Raw genomic sequence first — 12259 nt, forward strand, 5'->3', positions numbered from 1 at the left:
CTCCTTGGCTTACTGCCATTTCTCTTATGGGAAAACCTCACGTGCAGGAGACAGAGGAACTCTCAGACCCAGAATGGCCAGAGCACACTGTTTTCCCTAAGAGCCACCTCACAATTCTGTGCCATCTTCTGGAATCCTAGTGTTCGGACTGGTAGACTGATGCAGCGGGCATTTATTTTTATGTTACACGTGTGAGACCCCCACGTTAAAATTAAAAGGAGGGTTTTGTCACTCTTGTTCAATGGAAGACCATAGCCCTCGGAGCTGGCCCCATTTGGGGCCATGTGGTAGCTGCAAAAACTGGTTCTGGAAATATGGACAAACTACTATCACTGACGTCATGCTTCTATCTAAATATAGAATCACAATGCATGGCTAAGGAGTGCTGTGAGGAATTAAAGCCAATAATCTAGATAAAGGCTCTGTATAAAATATGGCAGGGCCTTGATAAATGTTCCTGTCACAGTAACTTAACCACTCACCGTCATACACACACACCGGCTTGAGTTCAAATAAAAGCCAGACATGTTAAAACTTTGTCCTTAACTTGGACCCTTCTGCATTTTGTCACAAGCTTACCATTAACCAAATGCAGTTTGGGTTATCTATAGACCAGGAATTCAACCTTCTCTTTCCCTGGAAGCTTATAAAACTGAGTACTTCCTGGGAACAGGGTAGGTGTGACTATGGGCTTCAGAGAGAACTTACCAGTGGGACCATGGAAGGTCTAAAACAACTAACTCCTGTTCCTGTGACTCTGAAAGTCTCTAGGGTGTCCTGGGGACTCAAAACTGCCTGTCCTCAGCAAAATCAGAGCCCATTGCTGTCCCCACAACTTGGGTGTGCTTGGGACTTTTTCAAACTCTTCCCTATTTTCCATCCGAATAGGAACCAAAGGCCCAGAAGCTTGTTTCCAGAATGTAGGGAAGCAGATGTTTTTGCTTATTTTTCTTTCTTCTCTCTTCTGCCAAAATGCTAAGTTTTCATTGGGTTCTGTGGTTGTTTTTCTACTTTTGTTTTGTTTTTACTTTTAAGACAAATCTTGGACAAGGGCCGTTCTAAAGGGAAGAAGGGTAGGCATTTCCAAGCTGGGGAGCTCCTTTTTTAAAACCTGGATGACAGCATGTACGAACTGGTGATAGATGTGCTAAAGGACAAGAGAGAACAGGACTGGTGGATTCCTTTCTAGAAGAGTCCCAGGCTTCCTTCCCAGGCCTGATGCCCGGGACTGCCTAGTTAAGCGGGAAGAGGACAGTGACTATTGCTGTTTCAAAGAATTCTGAAAGTGAGCAGATCATGCTGTGGATGGAGCATATGCTGCCGACTAAGGAAGGCTCAACACTAGTCACGGGCCCTAGAGTTCCCAGCCTGCTAAAACATGGTCGCTACTGATTAGTTCCTATTTCTACTTGAGCTAGTCAACAGCAATTAATATCAACACACAACACAAATTTGTCATATAGGTGTGTTGCTCAAAAGTCTGACTCTAGACCTACTGAATTAAAATATAGCTGTGACAGGGCTGCATTTCTTCAGAGAGTCTCAGGGAGATTTTTATTTATTTATTTATTTATTTATTTTTTATTTATTTATTTATTGAGATACAACCCTGGTTAGCCTGGGACTGGCTATGTAGACCAGGCTGGCCTCTAACTCAGAAATCTGCCTACCTCTACCTCCCAAGTTCTGGGATTACAGGCATAGGCCATCACCCCACCAGCAACTCACTTTTTATGTTTACATTATCCAGCATTTCAAAGCCTCCCCATTCCTAGCTTCCTAGTCCTCTTCCTCCATCTTCAAAGGTAGCAATATCAGGTTGAGTCTTTTCTCACTGCCCTGCTCATGGCTACTGCCCTCTACTGCCCCTTCTTCCACTGCTAGAGGCCTTGGTGGGTCAGGGCGGACCTACCTGTATAGTCCAAGATTATGTTCCTATTTTAAGGTGAGCTGAATTCCTTCAGTGACCCTTGCTATGTAAGGAGGTATAGTTGCAGGTTCTGGGTATTGGAATATGGACCTTTTAGCAGGGAGCACTATTGCCCACAACAGATACATGGTCATTTTTATATGAATACAGTGGTTGTATGTAGTAGAGCTTTCAGTTATTAGAAACGGAACCTAACAAAACTAGGATCCCTTTCCTAATGAAAGAAAGGGATCTTGTTGGTTTGTACACTTGGAAGGAGGAGTTCACTTGGTGTCAGCACAGCTGAGTCCCTGTGTCTAAGGACATCATCAAAGCCCTCTCTTGCTTGTCTTGGGTTACTTTGGTGGTCAGTTGATTCCCAAGCAGAGACTGTCTAGAGGACAGCTGAGATATCTCCCAGCCAGTTCCAGGGCTGCACAGTTCCTGAGACTTGAGATTCCAGAGAGGAAACATGACCTTCTCTTTAGCAGTGCTAACGAAATCCTGAGGGTGACACTCAGCTGTCCAGCTTGGTCCATATGTATACTTGCAAGTGAATCACTGTATGGGCAAATGCAAGTTACTTCATCCAAGTTCTAGAGTGCAGGAAGCCTTACCAGAAGAAGCACATGTATTATATTGGGGAGGGAGGAACTTACCAAAGAAAATACAACGTTGTCACCAGAAGTAGGAAAGAACTGGATATGCCATAACAGCAGGTGTCTACTCCATCATATTATAGCTTGATTTCTGAACCATGAAATGGAGATAGCATTTGGCTTCAAACCACAGACAAACTTGAAAGAGCCCAGAAGTGGTTCCTCTAAGGCAAGTACATTAATTCAGGTAGCACACAGGAAGAGGAATTGGCATCGTGGTTAAATTCATTGGTCTTGGAACAGATTGCCTTGGTTTAGGTCCAAGTTCTGTTTACTTAGTTTTATCATGTGTAAACTGAGGATGATAATACGATGCATCTGAGGAGTGTTAAACCTTGTGAGATTGAAGTTTGTGAGGGAAAAAAATGCTTGGAATAGGACGCTGACAATGTGAACACCTAATGACCAACAACAACTATCTTAAGGATTGTTCCCATTTTCTTATCACATTGTTAGGCATAAGCTCCAGGAAGATGGTGGGGGGTCTTGGAAAGAGGGTAAGAAGTAAATAAGGTACTTTTGGGGTTCCTCTTTCTAGCCAGAACCAGTCTTTTCTTTCTTGAACTTCTCATCTTCACCACGGTGGGAAGTTAGGTTGTCATCTGAAATGTGGATTTTGACATAATTTCAAAGGCCATCTTTCTGCCCCTGACCTTGACTGTGTATACCCACTACCAAATGAATGTTCTGTCAGTGTTTCTAAGTTTGGATTCTTGAGATAATCCTGTTAGTTTGGCCAGTGATTGTCTTCAAATAAGAGCACAGTCTATGTTTGATCAACTGTGACTGGCAGTGAGCAGGTGAAGCTGGAAGGGAAAGCTGAGCACTTGCAGAAAATTGACCATCTTGTCTTTTGCAAGTGTGCCGGGCAAATTGGAATTTCCCTACAGAACAAAGCCGTCATTTTCAGAGAATACTGTTCGTCTTGAATGTTTTGGATGAGTTCAATCAGAAATGCCTTGTAGAAGCATGTTAGGCCTGCAGGATTTAGAGAGAAAAACTATTCATTCTCTCACTAACAAACAGGACATTTGTAAACAAAGCTCTGTCGAGGCCAGACCGACAGACAGACATCCCCATTCCTTTGCTTACATATCCTTGATCTTAGAGACACATTCATGAAGCAGAACCTCCAGGAAGATGCTCATGGGTGCTGTGGGGAAGCAGATTCCAGAGGGACCAGGGATGTCCCCAGAGTCTTTTCTTTGGTGGCAGGAAGAGTTTTTGGTAACTTGTTTTACTCTTCAGAGCCCCCAGACTCTTCTCAGCAGCCTCCATCCAGACTGTTCAGGACATTTCAGTGGACAGAGATTTTTCTTCTAGTCAAGTGTCCTTTTCTCTGAGACGAACAAGGACCTCTGCCCTGTACCTCTACAGTACGGGAGAGAGTCAGGAAGTACTGGTGGGGTTTTCTTACCTCTGCAGCACTAAGGGAAGCTGGGAATGCTTTGGATCAGGGCTGGGTATCTTGGGAAGCTCTGAGATGTAGGAGAGAGAAAGCATTGTCACAGTTTTGTTAGAAGCCTGCTGGGAAAGTCTCCACTGGAGAGGCTCCTGTGCCCCTTTCTAGTTAAACAATCTGTAGGCACCATGCCTGCTTTCAGATGGCTTGGTTTTGAAGCAGTCAACAGAAAAGCAGCCTGCTGCCAGGGCCAGCCATCAAAAGAAGAGAGAGCGTTGCAAGCCGTGGGTGGATGTGCGTGAGAAACATGACAGTGCCGCCGAGGTTCGTTCTGCTGGCCTGACCCGTGTGCCTTATCTCCCCAAAGGACCCCGTGGTTTAATGGATGGGGCTTTAACCTACCCAGAGGCCAGTCTCTGTTGGACAAATGGAACCTCATCCCCGAGGGCATCGACATACTCATGACACACGGACCTCCTCTAGGTAAGTGGAGCAAAGGTTATCCTTTCCTCATATAAAATGCTCCCCTCCCCCAGCATAATGATTAATACCTTGGGGACATAGTAATTTTCCTTCAGGAAAAAAAAAGTGAATACAAAAGGGAAAGTCAATGTCTCTAAAGAAACCCAATATTAAACTCAGCCATTCTACTAGGTTTACAGGTGTTCATGAATTTTCTTTTTTTTTTTTTTAGTCAAGTCAGGGAGGAAAAATCAAATGAACATAGAACACCACAGTCTTTTAATCTTGGTAATTTAAGAACTGTGTTCCCTTCACAGTGTAGGGGTAGGATGGGACACGAAGGATGACAGAGACCTGCCAATCACAGGCATTTGAATGGCAGTGAGATGAAAGGAACTTGTTCAAAGGAACTCCTTTTTCTTTTCACATGTAGCATTGAGCCCAGGCTGTCTTTAAAGTTTAACATTTGAGCTGGTCATATGAGCCAAAAAGGTTTTCTTAAAGATGAAGTATTTTCAATAGGGACTTGCCCTTAAAATTACTTATGGCCATGTATTCTCTGTGCATATTGGTGGCATATGTATATTATCTCTGGTGTCAAAGCTACCCCCTCTAGTGACGCAGACTGTGGGTCAGAAGATGGTTACAGCATTTAAGTAATTAGATCCTAATTATTCATGGGCTTATCAGTAGTTTATCTTGCTATAGAACATTTTCAACCAGGATCCACCACCCTGATCTTACCATCTACTTGCTATGGATTATGCCAAGGTACTTTCTGCCCAGCTAAAGCATGCTCAGAAAATTCAAGTATTTCACTTTAAATACAAATGTTGATAGTATTTGTTTATTTTTATGGGGAGGACACCTTTTTAATATTACTGTAATGCACTGTATTAACAGAGTTCTCTTGGCCATACTGGGTTGAAGGGGAGACGACGTGGGCAGAGGTGACTTCCGTGGTTTTTGTTGTTTTCTTGTTAAGCATGGCCCTTCCCTCTTCTGTCAGCCTGTGGAATCAAACATTTTGTTACTCATTCCCGATGCATATTTAACCTTTGTAAATACCTCTGTTAAGAGCCACTCAGTGCTGCATTCCTTCCCTTACAAAGGGGAGGGCTCCATGTTTCTTGAACAAATGGAAGAGAGAATGGAGGTTGAGGCCATGGAGCCACATGTTAGTGAGGCGGAAGTGGGGAAGAGAGGCTAGTTCTGTTCTAGACAGTGTGGTACACATGGGTTCACCATATACATGTTGCTCTCTGATGCACTTCGCCTCAGCCTGCATTCTTCAAGACTGTATTTGCCAATGATCCTAATCAAATCATTGACAAATTATCTCCTTATTTAGACTAATTCAATCATTAAATTGCTAATGAAATATTGCCAACTCTCAGCAAGAGTGCCTTTCAGGGATACCATTCCAGCCAGCTTGAGTCCTCTACCTGAGCAGCCTGGATGGGCACAGTTCATTGGGAGGGTCTTGGACAGATGTAGCCTGGTTGGGCACAGTTCATTGGGAGGGTATTGAACAGCTGTAGCCTGGTTGGGTACAGTTCATTGGGAGGGTCTTGGACAGCTGTAGCCTGGTTGGGTACAGTTCACTGTGAGGGTCTTGGACAGCTGTAGCCTGGTTGGGTACAGTTCATTGGGAGGGTGTTGGACAGATGTAGCATGGTTGGGTACAGTTCACTGGGAGGGTCTTGGACAGCTGTAGCCTGGTTGGGTACAGTTCATTGGGAGGGTCTTGGACAGCTGTAGCCTGGTTGGGTACAGTTCATTGGGAGGGTCTTGGACAGCTGTAGCCTGGTTGGGCACAGTTCATTGGGAGGGTCTTGGACAGATGTAGCATGGTTGGGTACAGTTCATTGGGAGGGTCTTGGACAGCTGTAGCCTGGTTGGGCACAGTTCATTGGGAGGGTGTTGGACAGATGTAGCATGGTTGGGTACAGTTCACTGGGAGGGTCTTGGATAGCAGCTGAGCCTGGTTGGGCACAGTTCACTGGGAGGGTCTTGAATAGCCGACAGCACAGAAGCATTCCCATCGGTGTAGCATTCCTTGGAATATGACTTCAAAGAGAACAACCAGCCTACCACCAAGTCATTCATTTGGGCATGAAGCAAGTAGTACTAAGAACTAAGTCTCAACACTAGAGTCTACAGAATCCCCATATCCTGGGTACCTTTCCAGCAGAGGCTACCATCCCCCTTTTTGTAGTCAAAGTGAAATAAACCAGGTTGTACATATATCAGAGGGAGGTCCACACCCAGAAGCTTCATAAGAAGTCAGGCAAAGCTTTCACAGTGTAGAGAAGAGCTTTAAGACTGGAGTTCTTTTGAAAATGCTGTGCTGAGGGGGGCGGGGGTGGAGAGTTTGAATTCTTGAATTCTCAGTGTGAAGGAGGCTATAGGTGCTATTTACTCACTACTGTTATAGTCTCAGAAAGATGATATCTGAAGTGCTCATATACTTCATATATGAGGTGCTCATATCTACTTCAAGAAAACACATCCATGAGATAACAATGGTAATCACTGTGGATTCGGAATTTTCCCCTTTTCTTAATAAATACCCTAGTTTGATTTTTGCTAGGCACTCCACTTTTATCTGCTAGTCTTCCTATTCTCTACAAGTACTTCCCACATCCCAGCTAGCCTGACTTTACAGAGACTAAATATTCATGCCCACTGCCTAGCCAAACAGAAGAGAAATCTGCCCCTTCCTGCCCAGCCGCTTCTAACAGTAGAAAGTACCTAATGGAGCTGTGGAATGGATTTCCACAGATTATGATTTAGCCTTTCGTCCCACCTGCCTTCCTTATACCCATCCTGCTGAGGTATATGGATTTCATTTTCGACCATAATCATCTGGATAGCTGACTTTTGCTATAATTGATGTCAGTTTTTTATAGATTTTCTGCATTAAGCAGAGGACTAAGTGGCTTTTACTTTAAAACTAGTCAATTAGCCCAAGCTTGCTGGATGCCACCATGAGGTCATGTTGTCTGTTGCTAGAGAGGTGTGGAGAAGCAGCTGGGTATTCCAAAGCTCTGGTTGTCAGGAACCCCCAAAGGCTAAGAGTGACATCTCTAAGCTGAACAGGGCATCCTGTGGCCGGTTCCCAGGCAGCCCTTCCACATCCCCTTTCTGTGGACCGTCATGGGAGTAAACTGGTATATCTGCATATCAGAAAGAATTTTGAGAAAGAGAAGGCGACAGAATTGAGGGGGGAAAGAGCTATGATGGGGCTGCCGGGAATAAGCGTCATTGATCTCACGAAGAAGATCTGAAACCTGTGGCTGAATAAATCAAACTTCTTGCAGGAAAAGAATGTTAATTAACTGGAAAGGGGGAAAATGGGAACCAAAAAAAAAAAAATTAATCAAGAATCCAAAGAAGACAAAGTGATGAGTGAAAGTTCCCTAAAAGCCATCGTGAGCTTTAATGGAGAGGCTAGGATTACAGATAACATAATAAACCTTCTGTGAGTTATGGCTTCCTGAAAGTCGGAATGAAACCTTACCTGAAGAAGGGAAATTAAGAGCATTGATTGCATTCTCTCCTTAGGTTTCCGGGACTGGGTTCCAAAGGAGCTTCAAAGGGTCGGCTGCGTGGAACTCTTAAACACAGTCCAGAGGCGAGTTCGGCCCAAGCTCCACGTGTTCGGTGGAATTCATGAAGGTAAGCACACAGGGAGGGCTAACAGGCCATTGCCCATGCAGGATCTCACACTCTCCAGCAGGCCGCGGCAGCTAGACGGAATGATGCGAGCAGCGGTTCTCAGACGTTCACGAAAAGGAACCCTTTTCTAAGATGAAACCTCCTGAGAAAAGCTCACGTCCGCAAGGCTGATAAATAGTTTGCGTTGCCGTCTTTTCAGCAGAAAGGCGAGTAGGAACCCTGTGTGGCTTACTTTACCACAAAGTCCACATTATCTATCCTAGGCAGCACTGGAACCTGGTGGCTCTAAAGAGAAATTAATAGTGACTGTGGCAGCACCAGTAAAGCCAACTTTCCTGTTTAAGGGAGTAGACAAGACACCCTCGAGATCAGACACAACCTAAAAGTATCTGTAGTCCCTTTGGGGGCTTACATGCCAAACACAGAAAGAGCCAGGAACACAGGATGTTCTCTGCAGAATTACTGTGTGCACGCAAGGAATGGTTCCTAATGGATGTGGAAGAAGCCACTCTCTGCAGAACAGATCAGCATTTCCCTACTCAGCTTGGAATTGTAAGAAATCATTAGCACTGTTGGCTGCAGCTGGGGTTAACTAGAACAATGAAGTCTCTAAAGGAGAAAATACCCATTTATTGGTTTCTGTCTTTTGAGGTAAGCTGAGTCAAGGTCATGGATCACAAAAGCCCTTCTTCAAACCAGATGTCACTGGGCTTTTGTAGACAAGCAGAATATTCTGTCAGCTGATCTTGGTGTCTCAGAACCTACAAGACTGGCCCGGGCATGCATATTTGTGTGCAGCAGAAGCATTTATGTGGGCAGCTGCCATGTTTCCTAGTTCACTGTGGCTCTCTGGAGTTATTTATGAATGTCAGAGTCGAGCTGAAGTGTGTGAGGCTGTGTGCTTGGTGAAACAGAATGCAGTTTACTCCAGTCCGCAGGCACAGTGACTTCCTAGTTAGGTAGGTAAGAAAGAGCATATTGAAACATCACCCTACCAAGGCCAGAGAAAATTCAGCTTGCTCCAAGTGCAGGCACCAGCTTCAAGGCTGGAGAGCAGAGGTGCAGCTAGTTCCTGGGCAGGAGGCAGGGGTGAGGGCGGGGGTGGGGGAGCAGACTTCAATCTTTTATGCTCCCTAAGGGAAGGGGAGAACCCAGAGATGGGACTGCCTATCTAAACTGCATTTCCGGGCAGGGGAGGGGTGCTGTTATCTTGAAAACTAGTTTGAATTCCTGTGGGATTCCTTTGAGTTTGCATTTCACCCTTTAAAAAAAGAAGTTTAAGTCATTAATTTACCTTAAACTCGACAGACAATTGGAGAATTCCACTGAAGCCCCACAATAATAAACTGCCTTTAAAGGGAAGCGATCATATTCAAATAAACTTGTCTTGCTTTTATTCACTTAAGACAGCTAAAGAGGGCAGCGAGAGGGCAAATACCAGCCTCTTGATGGAGAGAGATAACAAGACTTTATGACCCCGGAACCAAACAGTGCACATTTTAAATGCAGCTTTTCTTTTCTTAAGAGATTTTTCCATTGACCCTCATTAAGCTCTCCACAGGCTTACTTGGAAAAATTTTAGCAAATGGAGCAGGGGGAGGGTGGAGGATAAGAAACTTATCAGTGATTTCTGTATGTCCTGGCCTTTTTTATTCCTTCATGGCTATGTTTTTATATGCCACAGAGTCCAATGTGAACATAGAATTACAGACTCATTGCAGAAGCGGTAAGGTATTTAAGGAAATGTGCAAACTTCCAAGAAGCCTAAAAATGTCAGCACGTTAAAAATTATGAAAGGAGTCTACATGCCAGGGTGCCATGACATTTTCTCAGCTTTCTTCAATAGATCATTTGTGCTGCATGGAGGGATGCTTTCCCTGCGTGCACTGTCTGGGTCCATTTAGGAAACGGTCCTGTGGTGATGTTCCTACCTTCCACAGTTGAAGAAGCAATGCTTTGGAGTGAAATGGAACTTAGCATTAAAGCCACATGACTCAAGGTAGAATCAGTCCCTTACAGTTAATTGTCATGGAGACAGATCTCTCTAGCGACGAGGAAGATGAGCATCCAGACCTGAGTGCTTGCCTTCCTCCCCCTGCTGCGAAGCCCCCGTGGAGCCCTTAGGTGGCTCACTTCCTTCCCTGCAACTCAATGGTTAAAGCGGATTTTGAAATGAAAATGATGCTTTCGAGGTGGAAGAGTACTTTTCTGATTCTCAGTCATACAGGTATCATGTCCTTGCCCTGACCAGTTCAGTACTTGAGCAAAGGGGGCACTGGGAAGAATCACTCTTTGTTGAAGGGGAGAAATCTCCCGTTTTAAAGAAAGCAGCAAAATCTGACAGAAGCTCCTGAAATCTGTGTCTCGGAGTAGGTGCGCTGACTTTCATCTCTCTCCCCTCTGACGACGATTTTGTTGTTCTTACCTGCCTGGTGGCCCTGTGGTCAGCCGTTATCACTTGTCTATATTGCAGTAACTGTGACACTGTCTTCCTACAGGGTACGGCATCATGACTGACGGTTACACCACCTACATCAATGCCTCCACCTGTACAGTCAGCTTTCAGCCGACCAACCCTCCAATTATATTTGACCTTCCAAACCCGCAGGGCTCCTAAAGCGCTCAGCATCCTATCGGAATGGGAGGGACGGTCTACAAACTGCCATTTTTCTAATTATAAACTTACGTTCTCTGACTTGTTTATTTTCAAAACCTGTGAGTTCTTTTTGTAAATTGTTGGAACAGGAAAAAAAAAATGATGCTAGAGTTGTGCTGCCTCTTTTTGTTTTTTAAGTGGGGTATCCATTTGAAATCAAAGGAGCATTGTGAATTTGTAAAATGACTTCTGTTTGCTCAAAGGCCACGCCATTGTAAATTGTTAGTGTTTGCCAAAGGACAGCCAAGCTTTCTTTAAAAAAAAAAAATGATTTTAAAAAGTCTTATTTGAATATGCTTTAAGCTGAAAGGAAGAGATTTAAAAACGGAAAGAAACACATAGGCGGTGTTTTGAATTCACCCAGATTTGCACAGCTCTTTGAGTATTGTTTGATGTGTTCTGTTGTTGTTTTCTTGGCGTTATTTCATTTTTATTTCACAGATGTGGCCCCAATTTAGAGCAATCTCAGCAGAAGTAGGTCTGGAAAAACCTTAGCTTCACACTGGCTGTAAGGAAGACTGTGTTCAAGGTGGGACAAGAACAGCCCTCACTCAGAGGCTTGGCCGGAGAGGTCCATACCACGGTTATACAAACTCTCACTGTCTGTTTCTTTTAAATTATTTGAGCTTTAAAAATACGGAAACAAGACTCTGTCAAGAGCAGATATTCATGCAAGGAAGAAAAGACAAAAGTGTGCAGACTCCTTTTCAATGTGGATTTATATATATATATATAAATATTTTTTGTGCATTATGACTGAGTTAGGAGTTTAATCTTGCCAAGGACAGTACAACTGCGAAGCAACGCTGTGCAGCAGCACATCGGAAGTCCGAAGGAACGGACCCCTCCTTCCTCCGAACTCAAGGTCTTAAAGAGCTTGAGTTCCGTCTAGGTACAGTAACAAGTGTGTATAGACTTCAATGGATGCATCGGAAAGCGAACTAAAGTAAGGCTTAGTCGTCCTTTCTATTTAAATGCCCTGCATTGTCTTCTCACTGCCCCCCCCCATTTTGCACTGTGTGTTGATGCAATCTTCGCTAGCACAAAATATTGTTGCTAATAATCCTTTCTGTTCTCCCATTGTCAATGCCATGGAGCTCTATTCTATTTTATGTTACCTTAAAATTTAGGAAAGCAGTTGTTTTCTTTAAATTTATTGTGATATTCTATATCTAGCGGCCTTTATATGCAAATAAAATTGCAAGATTTTTAAATCTGTGCTGCGTGGTTGGGCTGCGTGGGGAAGGATGGTAGATTTGTCCTGGGGACAGGAGGATTTATTTACATGCAATTTAAGTAATCCCCTCTGAACCATTAGAATATTGGTTGGGTTTTTGGTTTTTTTTTTTTTTTCTGCTTTTTCAATAAATGTTTATGGCCTGCCGATCAATCCCAGGCCAGCAGGTACATCGATAAGGCGCTGACAGTCCCGGCTCCTTGCAGCACACTGTCGTCTGTCTTGCCTTAGGTTTGAAAGGGTGCAGCTTGTC

General features: G+C 44.1%; 1 protein-coding gene across 5 annotated transcripts in view; it reads left to right on the forward strand.

Moving 5' to 3' along the window:
* The window catches only part of Mpped2 (metallophosphoesterase domain containing 2), a 181104-nt gene extending 169116 nt beyond the window's left edge, over positions 1-11988 (forward strand). For 3 of the 5 annotated variants that reach the window (XM_006975856.4, XM_042275876.2, XM_006975855.4), the window contains exons 5-7: positions 4338-4453; positions 8000-8113; positions 10612-11986. In XM_006975856.4, coding sequence (XP_006975918.1) covers positions 4338-4453; positions 8000-8113; positions 10612-10730 — 349 coding nt within the window. In that variant the 3' untranslated portion in view covers positions 10731-11986. Of the gene's footprint in view, positions 1-4337; positions 4454-7999; positions 8114-10611 lie in introns of all 5 variants that reach the window. The other 2 variants (XM_076570242.1, XM_042275879.2) reach the window with 1 other exon arrangement.
* Positions 11989-12259: the final 271 nt, after the last annotated feature.

This window comes from Peromyscus maniculatus, chromosome 4, assembly GCF_049852395.1.
Source record: "Peromyscus maniculatus bairdii isolate BWxNUB_F1_BW_parent chromosome 4, HU_Pman_BW_mat_3.1, whole genome shotgun sequence".
In the NCBI taxonomy this organism is placed as follows: Eukaryota; Metazoa; Chordata; class Mammalia; order Rodentia; family Cricetidae; genus Peromyscus; species Peromyscus maniculatus.